Below are 21,733 nucleotides of genomic sequence, written 5' to 3' on the forward strand. Positions count from 1 at the left end.
AGAAATGATGGTGTGTTGCATCCCTCCAATTTTCCTTTGTTCTGCCCAAAAAATATAAAACTGAAAATAATAATAATAAAAAAACCTTCAGATTTCTTGAATGGGATTTGAATAATACATTAAACATATGTGGACAGCTGCTTTTCAGCATGGAAGACATGGTTATTAAGTTCACAGATCTTTCTCTGCTGCCAGTGAGGTCAGTTTATGCTTGGTGCATTGCATGCCTCTATCTGTGGTGGGGTTACGGAGCTTGTCCTCCGTTTAAGAGAACTGTGGATTTTATATTCTTCCTGGCAGTTTCAAGTGATAGAACCATATTTTAAAAGTGAATAGTCTGCCTTCTGTTTTTGCTTTCTCCTTTTTTTTTTTTGGGTTGTCTGAACAATATATCAATTGTGAACACCTGACAATAAAATGCACAATTTGAAAGGCTAAAATCCACAAGCGTAAGCTGGTTGCATATACACATTTAACAATCCCAACAGTGACTCACTATTTAGACCTGTTCTGTGAGGATGCCTGTTTTTTTTTCTGTCATCAATATATGGAACCTAAGGCTTGGTGTTCTGAGGGTGTCAGGAGGATTAGCAGGATATTCAGAATTAAAGCTATGCAGGAATCCATCTTATTTCAGACCAATTTTTCAGCAAGCATAGAAGCAAAATCTTACTGCCGTTGTTGATGGCTACTTTCACAAGCAGCTGTGCAGCAGTGGTTCCCCCTAAAGGTAATGGGGCCTACACACCTGGCATTTTCTAAGCTCTTACTAGATCGCTTATGCCTCTACTTTGCTCCGTGTGTAGGGGCTTAGCGTTGTGCGGCGCTATCGCCCCAGCGATTAATATCCATCATGCTGGATAAATCAAGTTCCTCGCCGCTGTCAGGGCCAGTGTTCTTACGGAGAACACTGGCCCTGACAGATCACTCAGCGCACATTGCTCGGCTGCACTGTGTGTTGAGCGTTCTTGGCTATCTAGCATCACTCAGGAAGTTCATCTCCCCGTCGTAGGCCGTATAAGAGGGAATGCACACTGCACATGTTAACAGCTACTGTCACGAGTAGATGTACAGTGACGGTGCCCCTAAGGGTAAGAGCAGTGTGCGGTCAGGTATCTGGTACCACTGTGTCTGGCTTCTGGCTGTGTACTGTTTCCTGTGTTCCCACTAATGCCTGTAGGATTATTGCTTCTGATTCCGCCAGATGAACGCTGATGACTGAGTGCAGCGTATGTAGCTCCTGATTTGTTTGCTGGTCAGGAAAAGTATGAGGAGACACTGATGATGCTGCAGATGGAACCAGAAATGATTTCCATGGCAACTGGAGACTTCTGCCATCGGGAGACTTAATCTGCCATTACCAATATTCATTTCAAGTACCCCAAATTGGTCTACAGTGTACCCCAAGGGGGGATACTTGTACCCCAGTTTGGGAACCACTGTTTCAAAGGCTTCTGAATACTGGGTTGCCACATCAAGTCCCCAATAATGAATGGGCCTGTCACTTGAAACCTTCAGACATTAGTATTTCCGCATGTGTAATTGGCCCATAATAGGCCCCTAATTACTTTACTGACATTTTATTTCATCAGTGTATTCATTATAGAATCCACCTTATGGCAAATATCGTATATTTTTTGTATGGTAACCTGAAACTACCCAACGGTTTTGAAGTTATAGATCACAATATAGGCTGGCAAAATTTTGCTGGAATTTCTAGTTCCACAGCAGCTGGTAAGTTGCAGGTTTTCTAAACCTGTTGTAAAATTTCTCATGGGATTTGATTTTCCACAAATACATTTTTCTATTTTGCGTTATACATATTTAAAACTGAAACCGTGTGCCCTAAACCTACCTTTTTTATTGGTTTCTTTTAAGCATTTTTTTATGAGGCTACAAAAATCTGATTGGCTGCTAGTTGATACTAAGCATTTCCACACATTGTATTCTACATATTTTGGTTTGGTGTGAGTAATACTGAAATATATAGATGCAACTTTAAGAAAACCGTGACTGTACCGTAACTCACATATGTTTATCATTTGTTTTGTTGATCACTGTTCAATATTTTTAACCAAGTACCTTTTTAAAAAAAAAATATATATATATATATATTTTTTTTTTTTAATTGAGTTAAGCTAAAGCTTATTCTGGCATTCTTTGGGGCAGATGTATTAAGCCTTAACAAGAGATAAATGCAAGGTTGATAAAGAGAGATAAACATCCAGCCAATCAGCTACTTACTGACTTTTTTTTAAACACAGCCTGTAACATGGCAGTTAGCAGGTGATTGGCTGGACGTTTATCTCTCTTTATCACCCCTGCATTTATCTCTTGTTAAGGTTTAATACATCTTCCCCTCTGTCACTCAAAAAAATAAAAAATAAAGATAAAATCAAACAACAACTTTGTTGCAATATGGAAAGCTCTTACATCCACTTTTGTCTACTTGTACCTGGAGTTCTGCCTGAAATAACACAGGTCACACGATGCAGTGTCCAGCAATTAGCCTAATAGCACAGCATGTGGAGTTAAAAACTTCTGCATACATAATAATAATGATAATACCTAAGTCATTCAGGTTGTGATCAGACATGATCGTAAATCTGGTCACATGCTGACCTCAGTGCTGTATGGTCGTATTGTACATTGCCGTTGTTACATAGACCTCATCTAGAATTTGGAGTACAATTCTGGGCTCCTTACTACAAAAAAGAACTGGTAAAACTCCACAGAAGGGCAACCAAGCTATTAAAATGGTTGGAGTAATTAAACTATGAGGCCAGATTAGCCGAATTAGGAATATTTATGATGGAAAATAGACATTTCAGAGGAGACATGCTTAACATGCACAAATTTATCATGGGACAATATAAGGAACTTTCAGACACCCTATTTACTTTGAAGTCGGAGACTAAGATACGTGGGCATGCACTCAGGCTGAAGGAGAAAAGATTTCGTACCCTCCAAAGTAAAGGCTTCTTTACGGTCAGGGCAGTAAAGGTATGAAACTCTCTTTCAGAAGAAGTGGTGTCGGCAGACACAATAAATACATTTATATTAAGGTTGGACAAACATAATTTAGCCCAAAGTGGAATCGAAGTAAAAATTAAAATGAGGATTTAACATCTAAACTAAACCCTTTAACCGGTCCTGTAAAAGGTTGAACTTGATTGAAGTAAGTCTTTTTAAACCTAAACTACTATGTTACTATGTTATCTTACTCATCACTGAAGGCCAGAAACAGATCTGCCCATCTGTGGCAGCTTTACGATGTTATACCCCTAATATTGTTAGCACTTTTTTGTTCTCCTTTGGCACCTTTATCTTTTTGAATTTACTTTGCTCAAGTGTAAATTAATGATTTGTAATATGGAGACAAATTTACACTTCTGTATGTTGGGCTTAATTCATGTTTGTCTGCTAATTTAGTGATTCCCAAACTGTGCCCCAAGGCTCCCTGGGGTGCCTCCGAGCACTTGCAGGGGTGCCTCAGGTTGGTGGTCCAGAACCAATTTTAATTATTAATGGCCAATGAAATAGGCAACATCAGTGCTTGTGGCTTCCAGTTATAATAACCACATAACTGGACCTAAGGATAAAATTAAATCACAACTTATTTAATTTAATTTTTTTTTCTGCAACTCCGTACCAAACTTTTGACCTAGGGGTGCCATGAAAAATATTCTGGTACTGTAGGGTGCCGTGATTCAAAAAGTTTGGAACCACTGCGTTAATGCATTAGCAAGTGCGATTGCCTAGGCTAGAGATGGAGAACCTTGGCACTCCAGCTGTTGTTGAACTACACATTCAAGCAAATGGGCAAATAGGAAAACTGATGCTGGGATGTGTAGTTAAACAGCTGGAGTGCCAAGGTTCTCCATCACTGGTCTAGGCTATGAAATTGCTAATATTAGCAAGTGAAGCTACTGACCAAAAATTGTAGGTAATGCCTACTGGAGCTACTGTATGCGTACACATTCGCAGACTACATGCAAAAATTATCGGATTTAAGTGTTGGTCTATAGCAGGGGTAGGCAAGTAATTTTAATGGGGTCTGTATATTTATAAATATTTTGATAGAGGTCCAGAAAAAAATAAAAATCAATCTCTCTCCCCCCTCCCCATTCCCCTCCCACTGCATGGCATCCATTAGAAAAACAATACTCCCATCCTATATTGAATCTTACTGGGAGTTGGCTGTCACGATCCCGACGGGTCCTCATGCCATCACTGCTCCCTCCTGCATTCCTGCTGCTGCAGTCTCTAAGCAGCCTCAACACATGACGCCGACTGATCTCGTCTAGCTGCGCGCAGTGACATCACCCGCACACCAGCCACAATGCATCCCTGGGACCGCAAATTGGACACCGCAGTAGTGACTCAGACACACACCCTGTTTTCCCAACCACTCCCCGTTAACACTGTCACTTCCTGTAAATTGGTTTCCGGCTAAATCCTCATTGCAAGTACCACTGCAGCGGCACCTTTGCGCATGTGCATTGCAAGAGTAGCATGTGCATTACCGATAATCGCTCCATTGCATCATAATAGGCCATTGCTAATAAAGTTTAGTCTAAAGAAAAGAGATGGAGCAAAATGGGGGAGGGGGGAACATGACAACAATGTACTTAGTATAATACAGATTGACCATCGAAATATCCTCTAGTGCCACCTTGTGTCATTAATGCCAAAAGATTACCTGCACCTGGTTTACGCCATCTAGCACAGCTATTCCATGGTACATACTTACCTTGGTTCAGGGAAATCACTGATCACTTTGGTATTGAGTCTTTGCTGGGTTTACTTTTTCCATGTGGTAAATTAGTTGTCTACATCCAGTTCTATAGATGGTTGTCTTTGATTGCTGTGCACAGCGATTGTATAACCGGGTTCCAAAAATAACAATACATGGATGTACAGTATTACTGGATGTGGAGTCTGCTATTGTCTAACTGCTTTCCCACAGTGGTAATTAACAATGCATAGACAAATTCTGCCTACAGCTGATCTAAATGTGCAAATAGCTGGTAGGAATGATGTTGCTTCTGTTAAGCATCTGAGAATGCTGATACATTCCTGCTCCGCGTGTTCTGTCTCCGTTCTTTGTATGGGCATCATCATTTGTTTTTCAGGCCCCCATGTCCGATGGAATAGATCTTTATTTTTTCTGTGGGTGTGAATCAATGTATTACAGACACCTTCTGATATATTTACTAAAGTTTCTTAAACAGACAAGCACTAGTTTTGCCTATAGTAACCAATCAGAATTTTGCTATTATTATATTCTTGAAAAACATGGAAGGAATCTGAGTTTTTTTTTTTTTTTTTCTAAGGGCATCACCACCACTTGTTTGTTTCAGAAGCTTCAATAAATCTATCCTTTGGGTTCCCATAAAAATGGCACATTGACACTACAGGTCCCAGGTGAAAAAATGAAGCACCAGAGGTCTCTAAAGTTTCATAACTTCATAGAACTGTGCAATAGGAATTCATGCAGTTAGAGTGTAATTTAGTTTTAAATCAAAGTATTTCCTTAGACAGGTGTTGAAGAGGAATAATTCAACTGTAAATGCTGTAATTGAAGAATCCCCTAAAACCATTTTTTTCCCAATAATTTTGCTGGTCTTCTGTTTTCCTGTCTGGACTGGGTTACTAACCTATCGTGCTTGCGGCTTGCCGTATTTTCCCAAACAAAATAAATATTGGATTAAGTGCTTCTTAGTTCCTTCAGCTTGGGCCAATTATGTTGTCCTTCTTTCTCTGGCACAGTTTTGAAATGGAAGTGATTGGCATTTCAGGTTATAATCGCAATTAAATTTGATTCTTTTTGCTGAGTTTTTGCTGCCAGCATTCTGAAGAGAAAATTCTTTTATTTGAAGTTTTTGGTTTAGTTCCCACTTTTTAGAGAAAGAAAGGAGCAAGTTTAAATCAATCGCACCATTAATTTATTGTTTTCTAATCCCTAAAAAATCATGGTCTATTAATAAAGTAAACAATATTTTCAGGTAATTCTAGTTCTGCCTACATATGACAAAGACCTTGAGTGGCACAATGGCACCAATGTATTATCTATTAATAGCTATATAGATATATATATTCAGCATGATGTGACCGAGACCTACAGTATACACACATAACAAATCGGGCATATAGGGAGGAATTAATAGTGTGCCCAAAGCATGGCAAGCTCAGCGGTACACTTATATGGTGTCCATATTGACCTACAGATGGAGCCGGCTCCATCTTTGCAGGGGCTGGCGATTCTATCGTCAGCCCCCACCAGAGGCCAGCTCCCGCCAGGGGAGCATGCCTCATGGCAACGGAGCTTGCTGCGGGTCCCCGCCGCCGCCCGACCCCCCCTCCCTGAAGCGGAGACGGCCAGGGAGATGCTGCCCAGCTGCCGTGATACTGGAACGTGCATGCGTGTGAGACGCACACGCATCCCAGAGAAGGGGATCTGGTGGGCGCCGGCAAAGGATGAGGGCAGCTACATCTGTATGTCGACAGACACCAAAAACATAAGACTCAAAACCTTCTCCCATGTTGACCTTTTCACCATGTTGACCTAATGCATGTCGCCCTTTTGACTGTAGACCAATAGTGGTTGAACCACACCTGTGATGTTGGAACTGCAAAAGCTCCAATACCCAGGGGATATACACCTTCAAGTGAATTTGAATAATTTACTAAATGTAATTATTTATGTAATCCTGTGCTCATCTCTGTACCAAAAGGCAACACAACTAAAATCTCTACATGTGAAGAAATTGTTAATATACTTAGAGAACATTTTATAAAGCGGGGAGTTGGTGGCGGGTGCATGGTAAGTTGCGATCCTCGCAGCTTACCGAGCCAACCAGAATGACCCCTTTAATATGAAGTAGTTCAGAATGAATCTGCTTACCATTCAAGCACTTTGTCCCATGCCCACAATCTGACTGATTATGTCTACTCACATACATGTAGTCCGCATCCCTGTTGGGGTCATGGAAGTTGTCTTTCTAACAGAGATTGGACTGTTAGGAGTAGATTTATTAAGCTCGGTGAAGTGATAGTGTCTGGTTTTTATCACCGGCCAGTCAGCTCCTAACTGTGAAGTTACAGGCATGGTTTGAAAAATGACAGGTAGGAGCTGATTGGCCGGTGATACAAATCAGACACATTATCACTTCACCGAGCGTAATAAATCTACCCCTTAGTAACCAATAAGGTTATTGTAGAAAGGTAACACAATGCATACTACCCAAGTAGATTTAGGATAAATGTTGGAAGTCTATTGATTGTTGGTAGGTGTAAGCTTATCTTGGAAGCCTATTGGTGGAAGCCCAGTGATGGTAAGTATGTGTAGGAAAATTGTGGAAGCTCAGTGATGGTAAGTATGTGTAGGAACATTGTGGAAGCTCAGTGATGGTAAATATGTGTAGGAAAATGGTGGAAGCCTTGCTAAAGATGTAGGTGCAGGATAAATGTGAAAGCACTGTGTAGAATTACACTGTGGAGAGGCATTTGTTTGCAGTGGCACACTTGGCAGGTTGCTGATTGAGATATGCGGGCAGCAAGCCCCTGATGGCGAGCAGTGCCGATAGCTCGCCATCAGAGTATTCAACAATGTCCCCTTGCCGTTTCCACCTCGCTGGTTCTTTTCACTGAGGTGGAAACGGCGAGTGCGGCCAACAAAAAGGCTCTTGCTGTTTAACTGGATCCTCGCCGTCCTCCGATGGCAAGGATTTTGGCAGAACATTGAATGTGGAGAGCAGCCGGCGAGTGGGTTTGACGGAGAGGATGGCTTGTTTTTGGCGATCCTTGCCAAAAACAAGCCATCCTCGCCGTACAAACTCCCTCGACGCCGGCATTGAATACACCTTATATAGTCTGAGACTATTGTTAAATGGTAGAACTATGTATATACTAAATATAGTTCTAATCGTAAATGTCATTTTGAAATGAACACCTCATTTAATTTAAAACAAACTTACATAGAATGGAAAAAAATACTTTACTGAAGTTCATCACTGTGCTGAAGAATGGCCTTAATTAAATCATGACAATTTTTTGTTCCTCAGACAGTGCCTTAAATTACTTTCGTCTGGTGTTGCTTTAATAGACACTTACTGTTTTGTCTATATTCATTTTTTCCTTAAAATTATTTTTTCAGTCACATTCTAATTAAATATATTAAGTTTAAAGATAGTAGACTCTGGGAAATATATAGTAGATGGAATATGTGCTGTTTCTCAGCATAGACTCTACTTTCCTTTTGGTGAAAAGCATATATCAGCATACAAATATACAGATGTGTCCTAATATCCCTAGCATTAATATTCCGTATGGAGCTGGTGCCTGGCGCAACTGAGCCTCTCCAACAGGTGTAGCATACTGTCTTCTTACTTAAATTTATCATTTCATGCCCATCACAGATGCAGCGATACACACCTCCATATACTAGAGGCACTTTGTACAACTTGAAACACTCAGGAATTATTTTAACCGCTGCATTGTAAAGCGCAACGGAATCTACTGCGCTATATAAGAAACTGTAAATAAATAAATAAATTGTAGTGTTTCATATTCAGTCCTATTTGCATACGGATGTACAAATGTTGCACATCATATATATATATATATATATATATATATATATATATATATATATATATATATATATATATATATATATATATATATATATATGAGATACGGTCAGCATTCCAGCAGTCGAGATGCCAGCATTCAGTAAACCGATGCCGGCCTCCCTACTACTGCCAGTACGCCGTCACCTGAATCCTGACATTAATTGGAATGACAAGCACTGGAATCCCAATTGCTAGGATGTCACATGGTGAGTAAACGGGGTGGGTTAGCATTACGCTGGTGATGGGGGAATTAGGTTAGGCACTAGTGGGGGGGAATTGGGATTAGGCACTAGTCGGGAAGGTTAGGGTTAAGCTGCTGGAAGGGAAGGTTAGGTGGCAAACTGCAGTAGTTATGGTTAGGCGCTAGCGTATTATTTTTGAATATGCTGCCTCAAGCTTAGCGCACCTATCTTTGGGCAGTTTCACCCATTCCTCTTTGCAGCACCTCTCAATCTACATCTGGTTGGATGGGAAGTATCGGTGCACAGCCATTTTCAGATCTCTCCAAAGATGTTCAATCAGATTTAAGTCTGGGCTCTTGCTGGGACACTCAAGTACTTATACAGCGTTGTCCTGAAGCCACACCTTTGATCTCTTGACTGTGTGTTTAAGGTTGTTGTCCTGCTTAAAGATGAGCCGTCACCCCAGACTGAGGTCAAGAGCGCTCTGGAGCAGGTTTTTATCCAGGATGTCTCTGTACATTGCAGCATTCCTCTTGCCCTCTATCCTGACTATTCTCCCAGTTCCTGCCACTAAATAACATCTCCACAGCAGGATGCTTCCACCACCATGCTTCACTGTAGGGATGGTATTGGCCTGGTAATGTGTGGTGTCTTTTTTCCTCATAACATGACGCCTGGCATTCACACCAAAGAATTCAATCTTTGTCTTCGTAGACTAGATCATTTTGTTTCACATGGTCTGAGAGTCCTTCAGGTGTATTTTTGCAAACTCTAAGTGGGCTGCCATGTGCTTTTTACTAATGAGTGGCTTCCGTCTGGCTACTCTACCATACAGGCCTGATTGGTGGATTGGTGAAGAGATAGTTTTCCTTCTGCAAGGTTCTACTCTCTCCACAGAGGAATACTCTAGCTCTGTCAGAGTGGCCATCGGCATTGTCATTATGGGGTATTGTGTGTAGAATTTTGAGGGAAAAAGTAAATGATTTCATTTTGGAATAAGGCTGTAACTTAACTGTCCACATACTTTCCTTATGCACTGTAGATATTTTACAGTATAACGTTTCTGTATATTGTCATCACAGCCTGTAGTAAGCAAATTGCAATTCACATTACTTCTGTATTATAATGTAATATGAATGGTTTTCTATTTAAGTCTATCCTTTCTTTCAGGCCTTACTGTCAGTACATGATACTGTGGCTCAGAAAAGCTATGACCCAGTGCTCCCTCCCATGCCAGATGACATTGATGATGATGAAGACTCCGTGAAAATAATCCGGCTAGTTAAAAACAGAGAGCCGCTGGTGAGATACAGTGTAATAATGGCCTTGTGCCATTGTGGGGTCTGTCTTACTGCTGAGCCATCTGTTGGGCAGAATTATTTTATGGCGTTTTTGTGTTTGCCTGAGTTATGTTTTTACTTTTACAAATGGGATTATGTTTCAATTAATAGTAACATTTGGTGAATCACCAAATCCTAAGTTTTCAGTTTTAGATTAATGTGTAGCAATATACAGACCTGATCAATTGGGGTGTGGTTTTTATCCCTGTTTACTAATAGTTACTAGATTCAACTCTTAATTTTTTTATATGGTAGAGACAAATTTACTCCACCGATTACAGGACTAATGCTGACAATACACTAGACCAACTTTCACCCAACCAGTTGGTTGGATGGAATAGAAATCCGATATTGTATGGGACCAAAGTAATTTGTAATTCAGTAATTTGATCCCAATATCTGGAAACTAACAACCTGTTGTTCAGACAATGTACTAAAGTTGAATCTCTTTGATTTAAACCAGACCTGGCCAAAACATCAATTGCGATCTACCGGTAGCTCATGGAGCTCCCACCGGTAGTTTGCTTCCAGCTTCACAAGTGCCCCCTGTAATAAGCATCTCATGGCTTCAGAGACATTTAGTTTTCCCAGTAGTTCAGTGTGGGTGTGTAGGTGACGTCATTGCCTTACCTGTTATATGAGGTTCCATTTGGATCCAGTATGATCTTCTCAACGTACAGTGCAGTGTTCACCCTGGGGAGGCAGCCTTAGGGAGTCACAGAAGCAGTGGAAGGAGCCTTCCCAGACGGAAGCAGCCTGTAGTAGTCAAGTAGATTCTCTACTCTGCCTTGGGCATGCTGCTATGCTGCTCTGCATGTGAAGGGGGATGGGTTTTGCACATGGGGGATATTGTGCAGGGTGGAAGGTTCTGCACAAGGGTGGGTTTTCTGCTTAAGAGGAAGGTGGGTATTCTGCACTGAGGAGGATTCTGCAGAGGGTGCAATTTAATATTGTTTTTTTTTTTTTCTTGTGTGGGGCACTGTGTTTAAGGTTTTACATGTGTGGGGCAATGTGTTTATTACTGTGGGGGCCAGTGTGGGATTTTGGGGGAGACAGTCCCTGCACCCAGTGCAGCGAGGCTATGCCTTTTTCATTTCACCACATCCCCTTTTTAAGGCACGCAACTGGGACGCACACTAATATCCCACCCAGGAACAGTAGATTGCAAACTCCAAAAGTACGGCCTTCCCTGATTTTAAACAATTTGACTGAAAGTTTTTGTCTATTTTTCTGGGTTACTGAGCAAACTGCTGATTGTCATTTGCACAACATCCAGTACTAGATTTTAAGTCCAACCAACCAACTTTTTGGATTGGTCTAGTGTATTGCCAACATCACTCTTGTAGAAAATTGGTCCTCAGGACCCCACACATTGCATGTTTTGCAGGTCTCCCCACAGTATCAAGTGAAATAATTAGCTCCACCTTTGGATTTTTAAAAAAGTGTCAATGAGTAATGAATGCACCCAGGGCCGCCGACAGTGGGGTGCCGTAGGTACAGCTGTCCCAGGCCCCAGCCTCTGGTGGGGCCCGGGAAGCTGCCCACAGTGGCACGGCACCACCCCCTGCACCCGCACAACGCCTCCCGCACCTGGCGGCCCCCCAGCCAGGCACGCACAATACACAGTGCACCCTGCAGAGCGCCAAGCCTAGGATACAGAGTGGCTCGGCGCTCTGCAGGGTGCACTGTGCAGTGTGCGCTCCCGGTCATCCATGACGGAGGGAGATGCTGCTGGTAAGTAATTGTAATTGGGGGGGGGGGGGCGTAGGGGGGGCATGCAGGCGGGTAGGCACATGGGGTGGGTCTATGCCCCTGGGGGCCCGGTTTGACGGTCAGTCCCAGGCCCCAACATTTCTAGGGGCAGCCCTGAATGCACCTGTGCTCCTGCTAGGTGACCTGGAACCAAATTTGAGAACCCCCGCTGTAGAATATATGCACATTGTACGCAAGTTGTTTTCTTCCTAAATAAAAAAGGGAAATAATCTCATTGCATTATCCATAACTCTTTACAACATGCACACTATTTGGCTACAAATAAAGTAGTGTTTTAGCAGTAGCAGTTTTTAGATCCAGCCAAGTCTGTTCACCAAAGATTAGGGACATAAGCAGCAGAGTTGGTTATAAAGAAGTAAGTATCCTATAGCTCTGGAGCAGGTTCTGTGCTTGTCATTGCTGCATAATGAGAGACTACAAGGGAAGAAATATCCCACTCCTAAACCGGCAGCATTTTTAGCTTAAGCTGAAAACCCGTTCTGGAGGTCATCACAGGGCTACTACCTTGCCAGTATGCATAGACAACATTACACTCATACTTGGCATGTGAAATAGGTTCCCATTTTGTGGGAGGTACGGGCTGCCCAGGTGATCTTTAAAGCTGCAGTAATTTTTCAAGGCAAAACCAACCTGGCCCAGGTGGGAGGTGTGGGTGGCTTGATGCCCTGAATCACATCATTGCACCTCTGAATCTCAGAGACTGGTTTATGGATGTTTATCATAAGACTGGCAACAGTACAGCCATTGCATGTACACCATTAGAAGGTATGCCGTGCGCATGTTAAGTGGACTTCTAGAGTTTGCACATATGTAAAAGGAGCTCTGCTGCTGGCACTCCTTCCTGGTGTACGCAGCAAGATTGGCGTCAGCAACCATTGGAAAGCAGCATTCAATGGTGGCAACTATTGCAGTCCCAGCAGCGGGTGGAAGAAGCCTCTCCATTGGATCTGAAACATTTATGGTTTCCAGGCATCGGTTTCTGATGCCTTTCCCTCGGCTACTTTCTTGGGAGTCCAGGAAAGCGTCCTGAAATTTAGGAGAACGTGCTCGTAGAATAGATATCTATGTCTTCCTCTCTGTTTCGTGTTGTGAGTCTCTGTTTTCCTGGTACATCCGCCTGGATGATTATATATCCGCCTGCATTATGTCTTATGCCACATAGACATAAGGTACATAGATTTCTTGTCATATTGTAATTCAACAGCATTATTTAGTCAGCGGAGTCGTAAAGTGAAGTGTCCGTGTCCTGTTTGTAACCTATTCAACTGTGTGATTGATAATGGTAATTTTAAAAGACTGGAGGATCCCTGTTGAGTGTAGTAGGTGTATTGTGCTTCCAAATCCAGGACCAAAGCCCGCTCTGCTCTGGATAATCATCAGCAGAAAGATGATATTTGCACTGGGATATCTGGAAAATGTGAAGTGCAAAATCAAGAGTATGATATTCCCGATGTAAGTGTATTTCCTCTTCATCATCCAGCCGCTCAATGCATTGCACTGTTCGTCATCCGGCTAGGAAGGTGTTAAGCAAATATCGTCCGGTTAATAGCTGCACTTATTTACTGCCGGGGCGAATATCCTGGAAATGTTATACGTGTTTTGCAGCATATTTGTTTGTGTCAGGAGGAAGTGAGAAGAGATGTCTGCAAAGTCACTTTCTCCCAGCAATGTAATGTACACAGAGGGAAAATGCAGTGTCTCTGTGACTCACAGTGAGAGCTTGTCTGTAGATAGACATCTCTGGCATTGGACAGCAAGAAACTGGCTTAGCTATTTACTGAGGGTTGTTGGAGCTCTAGGGTATAGTTAAATGTTGTCTATGCAGAGACCACGCAAAGAGAAGTTTTGTGTTAAAGGGTTATGTGGATTTTTTATCCCTAATGTGTAAATCCAGCACAGGACTTCTCTGATAATTCATCACTATAATTATGTTTCTTCGCCAGAGGAAGGAAAACACGGAAAACATCAGGCATGTTTTTGGAAAAATGACTGCAAACAGCATGGGTTCTTTTTATTCTGTGCTTTTTGCACATTTTTAACGGTTCTACTCAAACGGAATCTGTCTCAGTGACAGACTAGGCTGAAATAGATCTCATGGTTTCATTCACTGAAGTATTTAAGTAGTGGACATTGAAGCTTTTCTGTGCATTTTTTAAAAATATTGAGCTGAAGGCTTTAAATAGCAACTAAGCTGTACAAGTAGAGCCAGTATGAAACGGCTCTCTGTAAATATTTATTACACAATTTAGTATAGATCTTTATTATGCACTGCTGTATGTCTTCGGACGGTGGTATCCTCTGGTTCCAGGATTATGTACAGATGGCGCTGATCTTTGTTGCGGGTCCTGGTGATTCTATCACCAACCGCCAGGACCCGCCATCAGACGGAAGGGGGCAGGCGCGCACAAGATGTTCAGTCTGAGCCCTCCGTTGCTTCCCCTCCGTTCCCCTGTCGGTGCCCGCAGCCCCCCTCCCCCTAACCCTGTCCGTTTCCCTAAATCAGAGACAGGCAGGGATTCCGCTCCCTGCTGCCAAGTGATGGGGACGCGCATGTGTGTGAGATGCTCGCATGTCCCAGTCAGATGGAGCGCCCTCCACTGGCTCTTGCCAACGCAGGGGATCTGGCGAGAGCTTGCGCTGAATAAGAGGCGCTCCATCTGTACATCTCACCCTGGGGATATCTAGAAATTTAGAGGATGGTACAGCATTAGATTTACCTCAGTTTGTTCATATGTACACTAATCGGTTCTATGAATGCCCATAAAGCCTATGACAGGAAAGTGGGATTGGGGAGTGAAGTGGAAGTCTACAGTAGGTGTTACTGAGACCGGATACAGACTCTGTTACTCCTCAGGCAGCTGCATGGTTTGTGGGTGTCTTGATGCAGGCACTATACACTGAAGACACTGACAATGGCCAGGACCAGTTGAGCGCTTCTGTTTGGTCTACTGCATATTCGTCTCTAAAGCCGATAGGCTCTTTCATGATTGCTGTTTAAGTTTGTATAGGAAACTTTTAGTGATGCTTTATTTTGTATTTATTTTTATACATATACAACAAGCAATTCTAGCATATTTTGCTATTAATGCAACTATTTTAATATATTGGTTTAAGGGTATATGGTGTATTGGGCACACAAGTAATCAGTTTAGAAGCCAAACATAGGGATCACACATTCAGTAACGTAATATAGAAAAGGCACAGTACAACATTGCTCTATTGCAGGGGTGGGCAACATGCGGCCCGCAAAACACTCCTGTCTGGCCCACCACTCAAACCTGTAGCGCAATGACAAGCGGCCCGACTGGCTGAGCCACTTCTCATTGCTGTACAGCAGTCCCAAAGTGTGCTGCCACAGGCGCCGCTGAGGAGAGCTGGGGTATTTCCTCCCTCCTGTGATGTGACACGCTGCGTGCACTTGCGACATCGAGATGCTGGGAGGCAGGCGGGGCGGAGCACAGTCAAACTGGTGTGCTGCTGAGGAGAGCTCCTGTGAGATGCTGGGCGGTTTGCGAGTGGGGCTGTAGAAATTTACAGGGGTGGGCAACATGCTGCAAATTGCCTCTTGTGCAGTAGGCATCATGGGCAGCTGTGTTAAGGTAGAATTGCGGCTGATTCCTGAGGGAGAGAGCATGTAAAATGGAGGTAGAAGATGCTGCTGTCTGGGTCCTAGGGGAGTGGGAATGTAAAAGGGAGTTAGAATCTACCTCCATTTTACATTTTTATACGATTTCATTTGATTCCTCTGCATCAGATAAAAAGAGACCCCCTCCCACCACATAACAGAATTTAGCATCATTCGGTGTAGGATAATGTGAATTTTAGCTTAATCTGGGTGCCATAACGTTCATTTTGTATCATTTTTGTGCTTGTGCTGCATAACGTGAATTTTGACTCATTCCGTGTGAATTTTGGCTTATTCTATGTGCCATAATGTGAATTTAGGCATAATCAGTAAGGCATAATGTGACTTTTGACTCCTTCCTTTTAAATGTTGGCTCATTCTGTTTTGAATAATGTGAATTTTGACACCTTCAGTTTGAATTTTCACTCATTCTCTGTGGCATAATGTGTAAGTATAAGGGGCCTACTATTGTGTTGCATGATGTGTAAAAGGGGTATATGGTGTGCTAAAATATATTCAAAGGCACACCTCCTTTTGAGTGATCACACCCCCTATTTCTGGAGTGCGACACTCGAATATTTGCTGGAAGTGTTAAGTGGCTCCCCAGCTGAAATAATTGCCCACCCCTGCTCTATTGTAATATGTTGACTAAAAGTAGGTATTTAACAATGTAATGTGTGTGTGTGTGTGTGTGTGTGTGTGTGTGTGTGTATATATATATATATATATATATATATATATATATATATATATATATATATCATTGTTACTTTCATTTTATATTGCACATGCTTTGTTCTGTCTTTGAGATTGGGTGTTTTAAGCAATTGTATGTTTAATCTAATTTTAGGGTGCTACAATTAAAAAAGATGAGAGTTCAGGTGCTATTGTTGTGGCCAGGATAATGCGAGGAGGAGCTGCTGACAGAAGCGGTGAGATTTGCACATACGTGTGTGTGTGTGTGTGTGTAAATGTTTGTATTCTATATAATATTCTTGTATGTGCGTACAGAAGCGATTATCCCATTAGTACATGTTTAAGAAGTGCTAATCATGGATTTGTGCACCCAGGCTGTAATCTTATATGTCCGTACCAAAGCACAACCTGATTATATACAGTAGAGTTTTTTTGTATTGTGCTAAGTGACTAATGTAGCTTACTTAGTCTTTGCATTTCTCCAGGTCTCATCCATGTGGGTGATGAGCTGAGGGAGGTCAATGGGATAAGTGTGGAGGATAAGAAACCAGAAGAAATCATACATATTTTGGTAAGCATACATATTTGTGACATGTTTAATTCACCATATGTAGAAAGAAATCTCTGGCAACTTGATACAACACACTCTACCAACCATATTTCAGTAGTAGTAATTCATTTTGGATATGGTCTCCTAGTGAACTGATATTTAGCCTACAGAATGGCCACCTCCATTGAGGACACGTGAATCTCTGCAAGGTTAAGTTGTCACAACTAAACAGATTTCAATCTATTGCGTCTGCCCACGTATTTACACTTACATGTAGAATTGTCGTTGTTGGAATATCAGCAAGCTTAGTATTGAGTAGCGTATGAGCAAGGGTGCTGTATATCAGACATCGCCACAGCTTATACATGCGGAACCACACGTAAAAGTCCAGTGCTTTTTTAAGTAACTTAATTTTGATATTTCATTGCCATACATGGTAATGAGCTTGTATGTATTTATTTCTTGGTCTCTGATGAAGAGAATCCTGTACTGATATCACAGTTTACAGAAGCACATAACATCGACACACTAAATGCCACAGAAACAGACACCAACACTACTACACTGTGGTTGATGTCCTATACTGTGGAGAGTGCTGTCCATACGGGTTGGATTTTATATATATATATATATATATATATATATGTGTACGTAGTGCCAAAAGCGTAAGTTCATCTCAGTCGCCCGGAGGCAAGTTGGTGCCACCACCCCAAACATGTTGTGTGTCAACATTCACCTGTGCGTATCATCTCACAGTCCAGCAGCATTACGAGACTGGAGCCACACTGTTCCTTATTGCAGATGTTAGATGGGCTCCTGGTATAGAGCCAATTTATTGTAGATGTGCCCCACATGTGCTGCTTAACATACAGGTGCCCCTTGAGGGCTTGAAACCCGGAGGCTGGAGCCTCCATTGCCTCTGGGTGGTACACCCCTGCCTAGTGCATTCAGGCTTAGGACCTGATTTTGAGTTTTCTGATTTGATGTAATTCACAATGCAGCCAGGTAGCAATCTCTGTTAGCCTCACAAGAAACTCCAGATGCACCAGAAAACCCATGCTCGAAGGCCCCTAGAATTGTAGGGCCCCAAAGCATCTACCCAGTAAGCCCATACGTTAAGCTGGCCCTGAGCTCCTGTGGGCTTCTCAATACATTGCTGGGCCGAAGCTTCACTTGCTAATATTAGCAGATCCTTAGCCTGAATTAGTGTTCAACTCTGGATCCATTTCCCGTAGTGTATTCCATCATGTCAGTGGTGTTAGTCAGCAACACGGATGGTCATGTTCTGTACTGTGTGTTTTTCTGTGCATTTATTTGCAGTATGGAAATATTTATATCTCTAACATTTCTTCTCCTTAAATATTCCAGGCACAGTCCCAAGGTGCAATTACATTTAAAATTATACCTAGTATCAAAGATGAATCACCCAACAATGATGGCAAGGTAACATTGCTCGTAATTTTATCAGTTAAAAATGGGTAACCGAATTTAGGAGGTCTTTTTATTAACTTGGCCCCATTGAAATTCTATGCTTTTCTGGGGCCTTCTACCTTCTATCATGTCACCGTGGATAGCAATGAGTTGACATGAGATTGTTGTCACAGCTAAGGCTTTATTCTGCTCGTATTAGATGGGAATTCTGGATTCCCTTCTGCTCCATCCGAGTAGTCGCAGCATAAAGGTGGTTGCCAGCTCGTTTGGGTTTGGGAGGGGAGTGGCCTTCAGAATCTCCTCTAAATTTCTGATCATACTGCAGATCTAGGCCCCACCCTTTCGCTGGACCCTGCACAAGTGTTCTTGATAGAAATCACATTTGGATTTGTGAATGCAAAATATACTTCATTATGAAGATCAGAGGAGAACATACTGTAATAATTAGTAATTTTATCAAATTGGCAATTTTAACTGAAGCATTTAAAGCTTTTTAAATGGTCTTGCCTTTTACACAAAAACTGTTGCTTTACATCCCGCTTCAAAACGAGGCGATTTGGACAAAATGTCCATCATTACATTTCCCCTCAAATCTTATAATAGTTTTTCTTACATGTGTAATATATATTTTGATGCTGTAATGATTTGTGGTATCAGGTGCATGGTTCTCTTCTCTTGCAGATGTTTGTTAAAGCCCTATTTGACTACTATCCTAATGAGGATAAAGCTATTCCTTGTAAAGAAGCCGGGCTTTCATTCAGAAAGGGAGATATACTTCAGATCATGAGCCAGGATGATGCAACTTGGTGGCAGGCCAAACACGAAGGTGATGCCAATCCCAGAGCAGGATTGATCCCTTCAAAACAATTCCAGGAGAGGTTAGCAATGCAACTCACTTTATCCCTCGCCTTCCCATTCCTCTGCCTTGAATTGCAATAAGTTGTGTCCCGTATCTCCATACGGTCGGTAGTTTACAATTTTTATATGGTAAATATCAGGGGTCACGACCGTCCCAAAACGAACTTAAAAATCCTTTTCACAAATATTTCAGACTTCCTCGCCTGTCTGGCCAAAAACAGAATAATGACAGAAAATTAAAGGACTAGTTCTGGTCCAGATTGGAATAAGACCATATGGAAAAGAGAACATCAGTATCGCAGTCTTCATTGATGTACTCTACAGAAATAAGCATTGTAACATTTTTTTGGACGAGTTACAGAAAAAGAGTAAAAAAAAAAAAAAAAAAAACCCCGGAGCTGCTGGGTTTATTTTTATCGAAGCCTAGATAGATTAGATTGTGCTTTCACTTTTGTGCCAAGGGTCTTTACAAAATAAAAATAAAAAAATATCAGGAGTAGTTACAATATGTGTTTCATAAAAATTCCTAATCCTCTAATGGAGATGTTGAATTTCATTGTTTTTCATCTGCTTTCTCCTTTCAACTGCAGGAGATTTGCGCTGAAAAAACCAGTTGTGCTGACCCAGCCTCCAAAAACTCCAAACAGAAAATCATGTAAGTTTTATTCAAAATGGAAAAGAAAAAAAAAATATTATATCCTACATTTTATTGCCCTGAAATAACCTGGGATATTTTAATATTTTGTGTACGTCATTTAATGAGCAGGCACTTATATCATCTTATAGGTGTGATTTCCGTATACTTGGAAAAGGCTTTTTATTTAAAACGTGCTCTTAATGTGATTTTTATGGTTTTTATTTTTAAGTGCATTTGATCAGGGTCTGAGAAACGTATTGTATTTAGACTATGTCTCCTGCTTATGATGTGCTGAGTCCTGGGAGCAGCTAGAACAAATCCGTACGTTGGGGGCTGCATGTGATTACATCAGTAACATGGTGTGTCAAGGGAAGTAGAGGCAGATAGTAAGCCACAGACTGAGAGTTATGTAATAGAACGAGCAACAGCCCCCAGCAGTGCAGTGCCAAATCCACCACTATAATTAATACTTTTATTACATTCATCTTGTTTCTGTTTATTTTTTTCACTCCAATAGCCCTGAAGCAATAGTCTCTGCATAACTTGGTATGTCCCTTCACTGCATTATTGTTTCAAGAGGACTATTATTATATATTATTTGCAATTGCTTTGGATATCAGCACATTATTGTACAGTTACCTACACGTAAATGTGACTCACAATTTGGCCCCCTCACCGCGGATTTGTGAACACAGTCTTGCTGGGCTAGCAGGAAAATAAGTGCATCATACGTTGGCATTTCCTTGCACCTACGGGTAACTGTATTGAGCCCTTTGAGTATTGATTTTTAGCTGGCGTGTCACAAGAAAATAGATCTCAAGAATTGACAGGTCAAAGCGGAACACTTTTATAAATAGTTTGGACTAATTCATACATGTTGATATTTGTCTATTTATTTTTAAATTTATTACACTGATTTAGGGGGGTATTCAATTTCCCACCGCTATTTCCAATGGGGGAAATAGTGGTGGGGCCCTAATCAATGCTGTCCTCCCTGACAGCAGTGAACAGGGATCTCGGCAGAACGAGCCAGACTTCACAAGCGGTTCTGCTGAGCCCCTGGCCGCAGCTCGACGATTTACGGCTGTATCTCGTGGCCATGCCTCCTTTTTCGGTAATTAGCAGGCGGGACATTGAATCCCACCTGCCAAGCTGACGTCCAGCCAGCCGAGAATGGAACCGGGTCACGGCTGTCGGGCCAGCCCGACAGTCGTTACAGCCCGACAGTCGTGACACTGGATTGAATATACCCCTTAATATTGGTTGGGAACCATTGAGAAAAGATTGAGACGCGTTATTACAATATACAGTATAATCCATTCCATTTTACATTATTTTACTCTTTATGTGCAACATTCTAAGAGTTCTAGTGTTCCTCTTTGCTTCCAAGAAACTTACCCAGACACAATTGTTTGTACAGTCATAGGGGTATATGAAATGGCTGCATTCAATTTGTTCCCCACTACCCAAGGAATTTTGCTAATTGGGTGCAAAAATTCTAGCTGGTTGTCATTATTATAGATTTTAACATAGCTTCAGAGCCAGTGCCAAGTCAAGGAAAATAGCTATTTCATGGTAAAAATGCTGAGAATTTGATCAGAATGTGCCCCCCAATATTAATAATTGTTTTGGCAATTAGAGGTTATTAGTTATCTAAATATGTGTAATAATTACATGTCATTAGGTGAAATTCTGCAACGTAAAGAATGATCGGTAAAAAGACCTGGGACAGGTTATATTGGGTAATCAATGGATGGGACAATGCAAGTGCTTTTTTCACTATTTCTAAAGATTTTTTTTGGTACTTGTTTCCTAGAACGGCCACAATCGCGGGCATCGTGTACCTTTAAGTTAAGGTACACAATGCCCGCGATGGACCCGATTTCCTTTGAAATCAGGTCCATTTTGCCGGCAAAGGGAAAATCGGGGGCATTGCGTTGGTCGCGACCATTAACATTGGCCCCGATTTTCCCATAGGCTTCAATGTTAAAATAATTTTTAACAT

General features: G+C 41.7%; 1 protein-coding gene across 2 annotated transcripts in view; it reads left to right on the forward strand.

The window, feature by feature from the left end:
• MPP7 (MAGUK p55 scaffold protein 7) overlaps positions 1-21,733 on the forward strand; it is a 372,855-nt gene that overhangs the window by 244,697 nt on the left and 106,425 nt on the right. For both annotated transcript variants that reach the window (XM_083188909.1, XM_083188910.1), the window contains exons 7-12: positions 9,989-10,120; positions 16,407-16,488; positions 16,738-16,823; positions 18,171-18,245; positions 18,915-19,111; positions 19,682-19,746. In XM_083188909.1, coding sequence (XP_083045035.1) covers positions 9,989-10,120; positions 16,407-16,488; positions 16,738-16,823; positions 18,171-18,245; positions 18,915-19,111; positions 19,682-19,746 — 637 coding nt within the window. The remainder of the gene's footprint in view (positions 1-9,988; positions 10,121-16,406; positions 16,489-16,737; positions 16,824-18,170; positions 18,246-18,914; positions 19,112-19,681; positions 19,747-21,733) is intronic.

This window comes from Crinia signifera, chromosome 5, assembly GCF_055691185.1.
Source record: "Crinia signifera chromosome 5, ASM5569118v1, whole genome shotgun sequence".
NCBI lineage: Eukaryota > Metazoa > Chordata > Amphibia > Anura > Myobatrachidae > Crinia > Crinia signifera.